This window comes from Eupeodes corollae, chromosome 3 (genome assembly GCF_945859685.1).
Source record: "Eupeodes corollae chromosome 3, idEupCoro1.1, whole genome shotgun sequence".
Lineage (NCBI taxonomy): Eukaryota > Metazoa > Arthropoda > Insecta > Diptera > Syrphidae > Eupeodes > Eupeodes corollae.
Window position 1 is genome coordinate 56,353,158 of NC_079149.1, and position 14,588 is coordinate 56,367,745.

General features: G+C 32.1%; 1 protein-coding gene across 1 annotated transcript in view; it reads left to right on the forward strand.

Annotated features, from left to right (window-relative positions):
* Positions 1 to 14,280, forward strand: part of LOC129949982 (sialin) — a 33,082-nt gene extending 18,802 nt beyond the window's left edge. The window contains exons 2-8 of the mRNA XM_056061736.1: positions 10,880 to 10,991; positions 12,540 to 12,676; positions 12,753 to 12,989; positions 13,056 to 13,484; positions 13,547 to 13,703; positions 13,770 to 14,011; positions 14,080 to 14,280. Of these exons, the coding sequence (XP_055917711.1) occupies positions 10,958 to 10,991; positions 12,540 to 12,676; positions 12,753 to 12,989; positions 13,056 to 13,484; positions 13,547 to 13,703; positions 13,770 to 14,011; positions 14,080 to 14,238 (1,395 nt within the window). The 5' untranslated portion in view covers positions 10,880 to 10,957 and the 3' untranslated portion in view covers positions 14,239 to 14,280. The remainder of the gene's footprint in view (positions 1 to 10,879; positions 10,992 to 12,539; positions 12,677 to 12,752; positions 12,990 to 13,055; positions 13,485 to 13,546; positions 13,704 to 13,769; positions 14,012 to 14,079) is intronic.
* Positions 14,281 to 14,588: the final 308 nt, after the last annotated feature.

Consider the following 14,588-nt stretch of genomic DNA (forward strand, 5'->3'; position numbering starts at 1 on the left):
CAGCCAGCGAAATCATTATTTTGTTTCCTGATCGTACTCGATAGATTCGCACGAGCTGTCAAATTGAATTACTGAGTACCAATTTTCTAATTATTTAGGAATTTCCTAAGGGACTTCTAATTTGTAAACTTTTCTTTTCGTTTTGCTAACTAGTAAATTGCTAATTGTGTTTCATTTAAAAACGAGCATTGGAACATGTCTAAAAGCGACAAATAAACCAAGCAAATACGCTTAAAAGAACCTATTATTTGGAATTAAAAACTGTTGACTGGAGCATTCCAGTCCACATACGGATTTGTCGGATTGCTAAAAGCTAAAGTAGACCATCCGTGATTTTAAGTTTAGCTAATTCTTAAGAGATAGTAAGATGTACAAATCTTTAAAAAATATTTAAATCATCTTTTAAGATAAGTAAATTACTAAAAATAAATTCAACATTTTACTAAATCGTTTAAAATTTTGCGCCATTGACAAATAATCTGGTATACAAATATGCCAAACATTCCGTTCTTAATAAGTTTCAGCTTGTGAATTGGTTATTCAAAGAAAATATTTATTTGCAATAGTTCATCGGTCGCGAGCGTGATAGATTTTATCCATGCTGATTCCATAAAATGTCAAATTTACATGAACAGTCAGTTGCGTACTCAGTTCTGTCCAAAATTAGGCAATAATGAACCTTCTGAAGGTATATTATTTTTTCAACTACCTTGAATGGCGACCTTGCAATGATATTAAGTATATTAAAAAATCATTCTTCAAAATTTGTTGACTGCCACTTAGTATCAAATATTCTTCTGATCAACAGTTTTAAGTATCATTCATCGTGTATACTAGTAGTAAACACTACAAGATGTAAACAAAACTGACACCTAGGAAAGATAAGTTAAAATGACATAGAGACTGACACCTAGGATAGATAAGCGAAAATGACATAAAGGTTGTTTTTTTTAGACAATGTTGTGGCCAAAGATTTCGGGAAAGTGGGTAAGACTTCAGGCATCTTGGGCATATCTGCGTAGACAAACGAATTCATAGAACTGCAAACGAATAGTCCAGCTGTATTATATTGCATGATCTTGAAGACCAAACCACAGGCTCACGAAGCGACTTGATGCGCTTATCAAAAATTTATTTCAATAAATTGATTGTTTTGTTGAGTCACGCGAACTTTATTCATTATGAAATGTCAAACTAAACTGAGCATAAATAAAGCTACAGCTGTCAAAAAGACCAACTCCAAAACAAAGTATTGCCAGATTAAGGACCACACGTGTACAAAAACATCCGTTGGTATGGCCCTATCGCTAAATTATGGTAATTCCAGTTTTAAATTTTAATTACAAACTGATAAGTAAATACTAAACAAGTTTACCAAACTTCAATTTAAAAATTATTAAAACAGATATCAGACATCAAGATTTTGTTCACCTTATCGAAAACAATTATTTTATTGTTAATCCAATTACAATTTTGATGAGAGTCTTTATTTTGTTATTGTTTTGTTGAGTGATCACAATAAACATAAGTTTATTTGATTACTTTGATTTTAGATTACATAACTTTATTTGATTAACTCAGATCTATCTAAAATATTGTGATATTTTTCAGTTTGTATGTATACAAACATTTGTTTTGCGTGTTTCCTTATTTTTTCAAATAGAATAAGACAATAATGATGACGAGCTTACTAATACACATTTTGTGTACCAATCTATTTAAAAAATGTATTTATAAAACATAATATATGATGATGATTGTAATGTGATAGTAAGATATTAAAACATACAATCTTATTGTGTCAATTATAATTTGAGCTATTCAAAAATGTTCAGAAAATCGAGATGAATAAAATAAGGGGAATAGTGCGACATATGAGACACTTGTTCTTATATTGTTTATCTCTAACTGCTGTAAAATATAAAACTTTAAGTATAAAAAAAAGTGATTTAAAATGAAAAATTAATAGACAAATCAGGCTTAAACTTAAACTATAAGAAACAGTCAGACTTTTGGATGTTTTGTTATTTGTCCTGTTCACTATTCTCACTTTTCCCATACAGTAGCTTTTTTAAGACGTGTGGTTATCCCTTTTTTGGAGTTAGTCTTTTTGACAGCTGTCACTATATTAATGGTCGGTTCCATTTCATAATAAATTCGTTGATTGACTACTGAACAAAGTTTGATAATTGTGCTAATCTATGTATTGAATGAAACTTTGATTAGCGCATTATCTTGCTTTGTGGGAATGTAAGCGGCATCGAGTGATTGGAGCCTTGAAAAAGTATATTCGGCGTTTTGTATCTGACATACTGCGCCAAAAGCTGCAAACATTTGTCGAAAATTAAGCGTCGCAGTGGCCACTTGCCCGAAATCATTTTTAAAACATAAATTCTAACCAGTCTAGTACCTGTGCCATGATAGTAAGTGTGAAGAACTGTCTTGCCAGAGATCTTGGCTTCAATCCCTGCCTGTGCCACCTAAATTTTTTGTTCCCGGGTACTGATGCTTCTTGCGATGAATTGAACAATCCTTCAAGAGTAATTGTTGTGATGACAAATTGGTCCTTTCTTAAATTATCCATTCGGATTCGGCATAAAAACTGTAGGTCCCCTCCATTCCAGACATTACTCGCACACATGAATGTTTGAGAACTTTTAATCACTAGGACCTGGGTTATTTATTTATTTTAAAAAGGCATTCAATATAGGTATGAGCGAAACAGGAGACCCTTATAGATTGAGGTCTATATGCACTTCGAACTGTTGCGCCTCCTTAAATATGTAAATATTTGATATTCTCCAATGAACATTAACTTATTGAATTGAAAATGCTTTGATTCTTATGAAATCAAAAAAAAATTAAATAAAAACTTGACATTGCATACTTCAAAACTAGAAAATTTAATCCCTCAAATTAAAATCAAAACTAGTGTATCTAACAACTTTTACTAATTGCTTATTTTAAGTGATAGTTTATTTAGTTGTTTCTACAACAACAACAAACTAAAATATTTTATCACGTTAATGGTCACTTGCATGCACATGAGCTTCTCTAAGGTGAACATGTGCACTATAATGTAGACTTGACACCCGCGATCACATTGATTTTGATTGCCTATATAGCTTTAGCAACTGATTGCGAGATCGCGGGGAATAACATGAAAGACAAAATTATACGATAAAAATACCAGTATATAAAATAGATAACTTAGTCCAGGAGCTGGAGTCGGTAATTTACTAAAAAAAAAATGTCTCCATCTATCGAAGACGGAAATCAATCATGGCAGTTTGAAATTCAACGCTTTACAGCTTAATAGCTTCACTTGCATGCGATGGTGACGTTTTTTTAAAACTTAATTTCGTATTATAATGAGAAAATTGTCAACTCAAATTGGTTGTGTGGAGTTTCTATCTGAATCTAAAGACTAAATAAGCAAATATATAAAAAGTATATTATACAAGCACGCATCTTCACGCTTGAAAACGTCTTATTTCGATAAATAAGCTCGATAATGCAGCGCAACGCAACGTAGAGACGAAAAGATATCTCTATAACACCGAATAAAGTCAACTACCTGGACCAGTTTGAATTACTTTGAGGAAACTTAATGAGCTTGACGATCGATTTACCATTGCAACGTTGCTTGACGGGCAAGCATGACGGTAATAGGGTGGGATTTCAAAGTCATGGTCAGTTATGTGACATTATAACAGCTTGTAAACAAAGCTTTAGTCATAATGATAAGTTAAGTAGACATACTTGTATGTACATATAAACGAGCTTGATAAGAAAAGACTGAAAGAAGATATGTCGTAAATGCAAGCAACAAATTGTTCTAGGAAAATTACTGACGTACTATAGAATAGTTACTACTAACCTTGCGGGCTGAAAAAGCATAGGTTGCTCTTTCGGAAAACTACATTATGGTGATGTTTATTTTGACTTGTTTTAGACCGTTATACACTGTTCAACAAGATTATGTACTTGGCAATAAAATTATACTTTTTATTAGGTTTTTGATAGCCTTAGTTTGAATCCTACTTCAAAGTTAATTTTTGACGGCAGGGTTTTTGAGATACTACTCTTTAAATTCGAAAAAAAAACCATTTGATAGGAATTCTAAGTCTATATAGTTTTTTCAATCAATTTTAACATTAAGTTTATGAAATATATTGAAAAAGGTATACAAATTGTATTAAAAACGAGTATTTCTGAGTTTGAGCACTTATATCCAAAATCGAAGTTCAGATTCGGAATCAACACCAACAAATAACTTTGAAACGAATTATTCAAAATCATAAAGGGATAACATTTAAGGTTTTTAGATAGAGTCAAATGGAGACTCATAGGTTATCTTATAGTTATAACCTATAACTAATGCGAATTTACGAAAACTAATTTAGATACTTAGAAGATTTAAAAGTCTGTATATAAGTTGGAGCAACACTCCGTAGAGAAGCAAACATTCCTGTGTGCGAGTCATGCCTGAGATGGAGAGGACCTACAGTTTGTATGTCCAATCCGAACGGCTAAATTGAGAAAACACTGATTATGAAAAGAATAACTTTTCGAGGATTTGTCAATTCCTCGAAAGGATAGAATGTAAAACCAAGACCTCTTCCATTACATTCCTACTAATCACGCCACGTTTAAATTGTAGAAGATAAAGATTTGTACTTTGTTCGATCATGATACAGTATTTTGGTTTTTATGTAGTGTTTTTTTTTTATTATTTTTAGAGTGGTATATTGCAAGAAAAGTGACCTAATAGCAAATTTTTTCTAAATACGTACGGAATATGGAATGCATTGTTTTGAATGGCTATTCTACGTCGGTAGTTTCACACACTTTTGATTCGGGAAGATGAGAACTCTCACAAACCCACCATATCAAGTAAATTAAACCTGGATTCGGTGAGTTAAGGGAAAGAAAGAAAAACGCGACTTTAAATTTATTCCACTTTAGACTTTCAACCTAGATTTGCAAACAAGTACATTGAGCTCATAATCTTCAATAAATGAAAAAATGAAAGATTTTTGAGGTTTTGTTAATAAGATGCGCTGGGAGCTAAAAATAAAGTTTAATAAACCTGAAATTATTCGACCAGGAAACTTCTCATGCCAAAGCTATAATTGGTCGTGTTGTGTGGTCTATGGAACCCATACTTTTTATGTGGTCTATGGAACCCATACCCGTGGCATGATGGTTAGTGCGTTGGACTGTCATGCAAGGGGTCTTGGGTTCAATCCCTGCCTGTGCCACCTTAATTTAAAAAAAAATAATTTTCGCGGGTACTGCCTCTTGCGAGGAATTGACAAATCCTTCAAGAGTAAATCTTGTCATGAAAAAGTGCTTTCTCAAATTAGCCGTTCGGATTCGGCCTTAAATTGTAGGTCCCTTCCATTCCTGACAACAGTACTCGCACACAGGAATGGTTGAGAGTTGTAAGTCACTAGGCCCTGGTTCACAACGGACTGTTGCGCCACCCCATTTGATTTTGATGGAACCCATACTTGATGTGTTGTCTACGGAACCCATACTTGTATCGTTCAAGTCATGATCTTCAATTTTTAGCTGGCCAATTATAATCGTGTATTTAATGTCAATGAATTGACTGTCTTTCCGCTTTGACATCTTCAAAGCAGTTTGGACCAATGACACGTTTTGACTGAAAAGATCACGAATTAGACACATTGTTTGAAAGAAAATGCACCTCTTAGAATATGATCAGTAGGCTTGTCGCTATAGACATGAACCTAAACATAGCCCTCCGATAAAATAGTCTAGAGGGGTTTAATCGCAGGATCTAGGAGACCAATTGACCGGCTCCACTCGTTATTTTAATTTTATTTTAATAACTATAAATTATTAGAGCTCTTCACTTCAAATTTTTCGATGAAAAGTAAATTTGCGGACAACTTATCACGATCCCATTCACCAAGAATTCGGCGTTGTGAAGGGACGTTCGGCTTCAAGTTTTGCAACAGCTGTATTTTGAAAAGGCATTTTGTACACAGAGGCGCACTTGCTGCCAATCTACAATTCAAGATAATCACTAATACAGCTGCAATATTTTCTCAGTTCGCTCTTTACGCGTATTGGTAGTTTAATGTCCAACTGTTTACATTTTTGGCAAAATGTATTCACAACAGGCCGGAGAGCAACCTTAGTAAGTCGATTTAGTTGACCATAAAATGGAAGAAGCAACCGACGAACATTCTTAACAGAGTTCGGCTTAAAATGAATCATGTGGCAAATTGAAGACGTATGACAGTGACACTAGTCACAAAAGTGTTACCAAAAAAAACTACCCATTTTTATGTCACTTCAGAAGATAGCTCAGTTTGACAGGCGCCTAATTCCCGCGATGCCAATGGCTGCGTTCAATCTCATGTTTGATAGGATATCTTGGATAGGTAGATTTTAAGATACCTTGTTGAACGAGTTGAATAGCTGTATTGAGATTGCTGTCAAAAAATAAAAACAACTTTCAGCTGTTCACAAAAAGTAGAGAAACATTTAAGCTTATCCATATTTTTTAATTTTATTTCTCATTCCTTCTCATCAAAAATTGACCCGTGTTCTTCAAGAACTTTTGCAATTTCTTGAAAAATTGTTCTTCGCCGAGTTTTTGGTCTAGGAGCTGGTCCTTTCTCTTTTTGCTCTCCTCCAAGAAGAGCAGAATGGATTAAAGTTCCCAACCTTAACAAAGTGGAATAGAGTGGTTTTTCTTTGGAGTTTTGTATCATCTGAAAAAATAACTTACCTTTCCTTTCAGCGACTTTATTTGCTTGTAGCTTCACAAACTGTCCGCCACTGTCTGCTTTTAGACATTATATACATATGTACAAACAAAAAAGTAAGATTTATATTTATTTGCACATATTTACCTGTATTTTGTTCTACCTCTGGAACAGGATGAGGTTCTTTAACTTCTGAATGCTGGACACTAGACTGGAGGTAAGACCTAGCAAATTGGTCATCTACAAAACGATAACAAAATAAGTCAATTTTGAAATTAAAAAAAAAAAATAGATCATAACTACACTCTAAAATTCGGAGGCTAATAGCTTATTTATCGTCTATTATGTACAGAACATCCTCAAATACAACAACAACTAACAGTTTGTGTATTTTTGTTTACCAACAAATACAAAAGGCTGAAATCAGTTTTGAAGTTTCTTGAAATGAAATCCACGTGTTGAATCAGCTGTTCTGTCAGATACCTACATACCCCGAAATTATTGGATACCTTTGAATTCCTTTTTTAACATCTCAGCTGTTTCTGATCAGCTGTTATTTTACACGAAAAACACTAACAAAAATGTATCCGGATACCCTATCTGTCTGAGATTGAACGCATCCAATTTTAAATCACGAAATAAATGTCCCTTATTTAATATACGTACATATTTACTCGTACATGTTTTTAAAACCCTACCAACATTATATACTCATACCGGAAGTCATTTACACAAATCAAATGATTAGACTCACGTCTAACCTAAATTCATTTCTCCTTTTTTGCATAACATTTATCATTTATTTCTTTGACTCTCTACTTTTTTTTTTTTAAATGTGTACTTTTTTGTTGTAAAAGAAAGAGTTTAAATAAAATTGAAGCTCGAAGCTCAATCGACTTTATTTATAAGGTATTCTTCTCTTGCAATTGGCAGTAAAGTTTTTCTTTTATTTTTCATTTTCGTTTTAAAGAAAAAGATGCACTTACTCGTAAAGAGCGTGAATTTGCATGATTGCACGTTTATTGTATCTTTGATTCGATGTATTCCTAGACAATAATTTTTTTTGTATTTAATTCACGTTTACTATTTAATTGAAAGAACACACGCATTTCTGATGATGTTGAAGTTGATGGTTACTTCGTTTTTAGTATTTTTTCTTTGAGGGTCTTTCATAGATGGAAAGCAAACATAATAAAGATTATCTATTTCAAAAATAATTGGCAAAGTGTTTCTTAATCTGTTTCCAAGTACACACTACGTCAATATATTTATTATACATATATTCGAGTATAAAATTACTATTTTTAATCAATTTCAAATCTTTACGGATAAATAATCTAATTTATTAATATAGGTAAGGTATGTACATTGTACATAATGTAGTGTTATTTTCATTATTGTCATTTATCAATTTCAATTAATTTTAATACTTATGTTTAAAAAAATATATTTCTTAAATTTTCAACTTTTATTTAGCTTATCTGATTTTTGAATAACTTATATTGATTTAAATGATAACATAAATATAATTATCCAATTACCTAGTTATTATAAAAAAAAAACATACATTTTATTATCAAGATGAGTAAGTTTCAAGTCAAATAACGGGTGTTTTTTTTAGACATCTGGTTTTCAGATTGGCAATACTTTTTTTGGAGTTGTTCTTTTTGTCAGCTTTAACTTGATTTATGCACCCTTTCATCTGTCATTTTAAATAAGATTGATTTCTCAATAACGTTTGCAAACTGTGCAACAAATGTTTGTGGATTTTTGTGCAGTCCGAGACGATTGACGCCTTAAAAAAGAATACTCGGTGCGTTATTGTAGAAATACGGCACCAATTCCTTATAAAAGCCAACCATCACGTCTGCCATTTTCACAAAATCATTTTTTTTAAATAATGGTAAAACCTTTTCTCTAAACTAGCTAAATTTTGGTCCATAACATACAGCTGCGGTCAAAATAATAGCAGTAAGAAGGGAATACTGAAAAAATTTAACCTAATAAATACCTAATGATTTTTAATCGTTATAAATATTTATATTTATTAAACCACATTAATTTTAATCCAGGTTATAACAAGAAAAGTTTGGATTTTATCAAATAAATAAAAAAAAATTTACCTTCAAGGTAAAGAATTGCTCCGGTCAAAAAAATAGCAATATTCACAAAAATTAAGGAAATTAACAAAATGTTGATAAAAATTTCAAGAAAATTTATTAATATTTGGTTGTTGACCCCTTATTGCTTATAACGGCCTCACATCGTGGCTTCATAGAATCAACCAAAGCCTGACATCTCTCCAATGGGATACCTTTCCATGCAGTCTCAACTGTTATCCAAAGCTGATTGATTATTGTTTGTCGGTTTTAATGCTGCAACCATTTTTTTAACATCTGCCCAAAGGTTGTCTATTGGGTTGAGGTCAGGTGATTGGGGAGGCCAATCTAAAACAGAAATATTATTGACCCGAAACCACTCCTTAGCTTTTTTGCTGGTGTGCTTCGGGTCATTGTCTTGTTGAAAGACCCATCTGATTGACATTCATTTCCTCCTCTGCGTAAGGCAGCATGGTTCCCTGAAGAATGTCAACGTAAACATGCTGATCCATCACACCATTTATTCGGTATATGGGTCCTACACCGTGGTATGAGAAGGAACCCTATACCATAATGCTAGAGCCAACATGTTTAACGGTTTTACGCGTATACCTAGGCACGTATTCAGCATTTGGTGGGCGTCGCACATATTCACGAGAACCAGTGGTGCCATACAAAACGATTTTGCTTTCATCCGTCCATAAGATATTTCGCCAATCCTGAAGGGGCCTATGAACATGGACCTTGGCAAACTGAATTCTTTTGGCAATGTGTTTTTTTGTCAAAAGTGGAACTTTTCTGGGGCTTCTGGCGTTGAGATTATTTCTTCTTAAAATTCTTCTAAATGTTTCTACAATTGCATTCAAATTTAATTCTTTTTTATCTCAGTAGCAGGCAAGTGGGGTAAGGCTTTCGAGCATCTTACAATTCTCCTTACCGATTTCGGAGATACAACTTTTTTCCTGCCGCGGGTTTCAGGTTTTTCTTTATAATTTATTGCATTCGAAATCATTTTTGTCGAGGTTTGAAGAGAGTTTTGGATTTCCGTATAAGTTTTTGCTTCAGAAAGAAGTTGGCGAATGATTCGGCTTTTCTCCGGAGTGCAGTGTTTACTACGGCCCATACTGTAAGTGTATCTGAGTATAAATATGATAATACAATGAGGCATTGAAAGCTTACCTTGAAACTTGAGATAATTATAATTTAAATGTGCACAGGATCAAAAAACAATATAGAAATATCATAAGCTTGCTAAAACTGCTACTATTTTGACCGCTAAGATATACACTTTAAGAGCATTCGAGTAACACTTGGGAAAAAAACCGTTATGTCCCGGAATTTTTTTTCCGGGAATGGAAGACAAAATGTTCTAGTACCAAAAAAGTAGTTAAAGAATGTAATTAATTGTTCATATATTGCATTGTAATAGAATATATTAATAGGGTGGTTACACTGCTATTATTTTGACTGGCACTTAAGTGTTTTATTTAATTTAAAAAACCACACCTCTTAAAAAATCACCCTTTGTGATACCTACTAACACTCATCACTGTTAAGCAGAGGCCTACGTTTGGGCAAGTACGTGTGAAAAGCGAAAGAAGTTGAAAGTACTGGCATAGGGCAACCACATGCCGCATTATTGGCGTTCGTATCGCGAAGTGAAGAGAATCACGGGAGCGAGAGGAAAATATTATGTTCATTCCCATAAATATCTAGATGACGCCCTATTCGACTTCCACCATGAGAGTACAATGGTTTTCCTTTACAAAGTCATCATATACAAATGTTTACAGGTATTTGATATTTTTTGGAGATTTGTTTCTCTCGTTAAGAGTGAGTCCCATCTCAGCTAATTCTTCAGAAAAACTAGAACTCATTCCAAGAAAATTATTATTTTTATATTATATTATTACTGACAATTTATATTATTTATTACTGATAAACTTATGATTTTGTTACCCTATGAATTCAAAACTTTAATTTTTTTAATTCAGTAATGTTGTTTTAAAATAATTTCTATTTTTTTTATTTCAGATCTGTGTGTAGTATATGATCTCAGCTAAAAACTTATCAGGATAAGATACGATACACAAATTTTAAGTTGCTTTCAAGATGACTTTTGTGCTGCTACCTTGCCTAAAGGGGTGTAAGTATTTTTTATTATTTACTTAAATTTAAACCAATCAACAAATTTTATCATTCAAGTACTATTTTTAAAAAGTATAAAATATGCTTTAGAATACAAACAATTGAAAGAGGCTGGGATGCCACCCACACTGATAACTTCCCATCCCGTCTGTCGATTTGTCTTGCTTAAAAGTTTGTCTATATGTACTCGTATCAATTCTTACCAAATTTGCGTACTATTTTTTGTAGATTTTATTTTTTTTGAAAAAACGGACTGTTGCATTTTTATATAAAAATTACTGAATATTGAAAACAATATTTTCTGTGAAATAAAATAAGTTTGAAGACAATATTTTTAATTTTTGAAAAGCTATTTGTGCCGAAAGTAAATTTTTACCAAGTTTTAGTATTGTTTTTTTTAGAGTTTTATTTTTTGTAAAAAAAACTGTCAATTCGATTTTTTTAAAAATTTTACCAAATGTTGAAATTTAATTCAAGAGACTTGAATTAAATTTTATATCATATATTGTAAGGTGATATCAAAGAAGTATATTTTTTGAAAAAAAATCCAAAAAAAAAATTTTTATAAATCAAAAATACTGAAAAAAAAATGTGTCACCTCCAAAATTGTACGACTAAAATATGATTTCATTTCCAAACCAATTTTGTGCAACGAAGAATAATGTTTTTGACATCCGATAAAATTTTGAGAAAAATCGAATTAATAGTTTTTTTTTATAAAAACTAAAAATCTAAAAAAAAACATTACTCAAAGTTGGTAAAATTTGAATATCGATTCAAATATCTTTTCAAAAACTTGACATTTAGGCTTCAAATTTATTTTATTTTTTAAGAAATATTGTTTTCAACATTCTGAACAATTTTGAGAAAAATCGGCTTGAAAGTTTTTTTACCAAAAAATAAAAACCTAAAAATAATTTATAAAAGTTGGTAAAAATTGATTTTCGACTCAAATATATTTTCAAAACTTTGAGATATTGGCTTTAATTTTCTTTAATCTTTCAAAAAATATTGTTGTCAACATTCAGTAAAATTTTGAAAAAAATCGAATTGACAGTTTTTTTTACAAAAAATTAAAAACCAAAAAAATTAACAAAAGTTGGTAAAAAATGATTTTTGACTCAAATATCTTTTCAAAAATTTGAGATAATAGCTCCTAACTAATTTTTACTTATAAGAAATATTGTTTTCAACATTAGGACAAATTTTGAGAAAAATCGAACTTACAGTTTTTTTACAAGAAATAAAACTCTAAAAAAAAAAAAACAATACTAAAACTTGTTAAAAATTTACTTTCGAATCAAATAGCTTTTCAAAAATTAAAAATATTGCCTTCAAACTTATTTTATTTCACAGAAAATATTGATTTCGATATTGAGTAATTTTTATACAAAAATCCAACGGCCCGTTTTTTTATTATACATATAGACAAACATTTAACCAAGGCAAATCGACAGACGGGATGGGAAGTTACCAGTGTGGGATGCAACCCACCTCTTTCTATAATTTCTTTTATTTAAATAATGTTTAAAATTTTTTTTTTTAGTCTCAATCCCCAAGAGATTCAACATCGCGGTGATGTTGTTCATGATGTGCCTTATGTCTTATATGGCCCGGGTAAATTTTTCATTAAATATTATTGCCATGACCAAACCGAAGAACAGCTCTGAAATAGTTCCTGATGTAAGCAACACATACATATACACTATGCAATATTTGTTTATACATACATGTATTTATTTTTTTATATTTTATCCAGCAAGGACCACGTTATGAATGGGATCAAGATGATCAAGCCTTACTTTTGGGTGCATACTTTTATGGTTATCTCATAACTTCTCTACCAGGTGGAATGCTTGCTGAAAGGTTTGGTGGAAGGGCTGTTGCTGGTTATTCTTGTATTTTAACGGCAATTTTCACTGCCTTGACACCTTTTGCAGCCTCCTGGGGTGTATGGGCAGTCTTTTTGGTGCGTTTCATTATTGGATTTCTTGGGGTGTGTATAGTTTTTGAAATTGTAGTTAAAAAATAAATCGATCTATAACAAAATTAAACCTTATAGGGTGTAGTGTATCCTTGTTGTCACTGCCTCATATCAAAATGGGCGCCACCAGTGGAAAAAGGAAAATTCGTGGCAGCTTTAATGGGTGGAACTTTCGGTACCGTGATTACATGGCCTATTAGTGGCCTTATCGTCGAATCAATGGGATGGCCTTGGGCATTTTACATGGTTGCCATATTCATCGGTCTTGTAACCCTCGTATGGTTCATTATTGTTGATGATAGTCCCGCGCTGCACACAACAATATCAATTGAAGAGCGTGATCTTATATTAAATTCCTTAGGAGGTTCTGTGTCCACGAAAAAGAAGTTACCACCATTCAAATATGTGGCATTGTCGTTGCCTTTCTGGTCATTGTTGTTGCTTCACTACGGTAACATGTGGGGACTGTTCTTCCTTATCACAGCAGCACCGAAATTCATGAGTGAGGTGAGTTTAATGAGAAAAATCAAATAAAAACACAAACTACCAGCTTTTTGTTTTCCAAACAGGTCCTAGGATTCAACCTTTCATCAGCAGGATTTTTGTCCAGTCTTCCCCATTTGGCAAGACTAATATGTGCCTTCGGATTTGGAGCAATTGCTGATATAATAAGACGCAAGGAATTGATATCAGTTACGAAAATTAGGAAAATTTTCTGCATTCCATGTAAGTTTAAAATTATTAATCCATCATTTGTGAGCATTGACTTTAAATATTATTCCATGTCCACAGCACATATCATCCCAGGAGTCTTTCTTATCATTTTGGCTTATTTCGGTCGAGACCCTTACGTGTGTGTAGCCATAATTACATTTTCTCTTGGTTTTAATGGAGCTGCAACCGTCACAAATTTAGCCAACTCACAGGATTTGGCTCCCAATTATGCAGGAACACTTTACGGAACTATAAATTTTGTTGGAACAACCCCTGGTATATTTTCACCAATGATCGTTGCATATTTCACCAGAGATGAGGTACTTTTGAAATGATTATTTCCTTATAAATGTTTCATCTTATATTAATCTTTCTATTTTTAATATAGAATACAATTGATCAGTGGCAAAATATTTTCCTGATTGGTGCTGGGGCATATATAGTTCCTGCGATCATATTTTCGATCTTGGGATCGGGCAAGATTCAAAAGTGGAACGACATTGATAACGACTCGAACGAAAAAGATGTAGCCAATACAAAATTATAAAAGCAAAACACAATAAATTCATACTTGATATTTTGATAAAGATGATAGTATTTAGTTTAGTTTTAGTTTGTACACAAAGATTATTGATTGAAGTAATACGTTTTGAGAATTACAAATACTTAATGTTTTTTTGACACTGACCTCTAATACGTTTTACGGTACACCAGGATTATAAATATGCAAGATTGGGTTGTCCAATTTGTTACTGTATCATTTAATTTTTGTAATTAAAAAGTTTAAAAATGCGAATAAATACTAATTTTTAAATATTGGAGAAGAATTACATAAATACAAAAAAATTTACTCTTCTGATTTTAAACGCATAATTAATAAAAATTGGAAAATTGTAA